Below are 1,474 nucleotides of genomic sequence, written 5' to 3'. Positions count from 1 at the left end.
TAAGTCACATCTGACTTCACTCACCGACCCGAACTGGAAACATGCCATGACTAATGAATATGAAGCTCTATTGGCTAACAACGCATGGGAACTTGTACCGAGACCCGTTGACACGCCTATCATTCGTTGTATGTGGTTATTTAAACATAAGTTTCACGCTGATGGTACACTCGAATGCCATAAAACTAGACTTGTTGTCAACGGTAAGAGTCAAACAGTTGGGATTGATTATGACGAGACGTTCAGTCCGGTAGTTAAACCCACTACCATCCGGACAGTTCTCAGCATAGCCATTTCTAGGGGTTGGTCCATTAATCAACTGGATGTGAAAAATGCTTTCTTACACGGCCACATGAAAGAAAATGTCTATATGTTTCAGCCTCCCGGGTTTACATCATCTTCAAACCCAAAATATGTGTGCAAACTAAACAAATCTTTTTATGGTTTGAAGCAAGCCCCCAGGGCGTGGTACCAACGCTTTGCAGGTTATATCACCAAATGTGGCTTCAAAAGTAGTGTGTGCGACATGTCTCTCTTTATTTATCAACATGGTACTCATATGGCTTGCTTACTCTTATATGTGGATGATATAATCCTAACTGCTTCTAGTGACGCCCTACTACAACGTATCATCAAGCCTTTAACAACTGAATTTAAAATGACCGATCTTGGTGACTTGCACCACTTTCTTGGTATAGCTGTTCAAAAACAGTCATCAGGCTTGTTCTTATCACAATCTACTTATGCCGCCTATATTTTAACCCATGCGAACATGTCGAACTGTAACCCGGTTAACACTCCTGTCGAAGTGGGTTCCAAACTTAGTGCCGATAGTGGAGTTTTATTATTAGATGGGTCCTTATATAGAAGTTTGGCTGGTGCTTTACAATACCTCACCATAACCAGACCCGACATATTTTATGCAGTTCAACAGGTCTGTTTGTTTATGCATGCTTCTAGGGAACCACATTTTCAGTTTCTGAAACGGATACTTCGTTATATCAAAGGCACCATATCTCAAGGCCTACAGATTTCTCCCTCTCCATCCTATAAGCTGACTACTTATTCTGATGCGGATTGGGGAGGGTGTCCCGACTCTCGTCGGTCTACCTCCGGATATTGTGTTTATATGGGTCCCAATTTGATTTCATGGTCTTCTAAAAGACAGTCTACCATCTCTAGATCCAGTGCCGAAGCGGAATACAGAGGCGTTGCTAACACTGTAGCCGAACTCAGCTAGGTTCGCAATCTCCTACTAGAACTCCGTATTCCTGTTCAACATGCTATCATCGTTTATTGCGATAATATATCGGCTGTTTTACATGTTGAAATGGATACTGAAAATCCAGTTCAACACCAACGGACGAAACATATTGAAATGGATATTCACTTTGTTCGAGAAAAGGTCCGACTTGGCACTGTCAAAGTTTTACACGTTCCTGCCGATTATCAATATGCCGACATTTTTACCAAA

At 41.8% G+C, this 1,474-nt stretch overlaps 1 protein-coding gene across 1 annotated transcript; it reads left to right on the top strand.

Annotated features, from left to right (window-relative positions):
• The first annotated feature begins 559 nt into the window (after positions 1 to 559).
• Positions 560 to 1,240, top strand: LOC110870576 (uncharacterized mitochondrial protein AtMg00810-like). The gene has a single exon (XM_022119760.1). It carries the CDS (start codon positions 560 to 562, stop codon positions 1,238 to 1,240), a length of 681 nt encoding a protein of 226 aa, XP_021975452.1.
• Positions 1,241 to 1,474: the final 234 nt, after the last annotated feature.

Source organism: Helianthus annuus, chromosome 8 (assembly GCF_002127325.2).
Source record: "Helianthus annuus cultivar XRQ/B chromosome 8, HanXRQr2.0-SUNRISE, whole genome shotgun sequence".
In the NCBI taxonomy this organism is placed as follows: Eukaryota; Viridiplantae; Streptophyta; class Magnoliopsida; order Asterales; family Asteraceae; genus Helianthus; species Helianthus annuus.
Note: the sequence above shows the minus strand (reverse complement) of the source record. Positions and strands in the feature narration are given on the sequence as shown.

Coding starts and splice junctions, on each gene's coding strand:
- LOC110870576 (XM_022119760.1), top strand. CDS start 560: ATGGCTTGCTTACTCTTATATGTGGATGATATAATCCTAACTGCTTCT.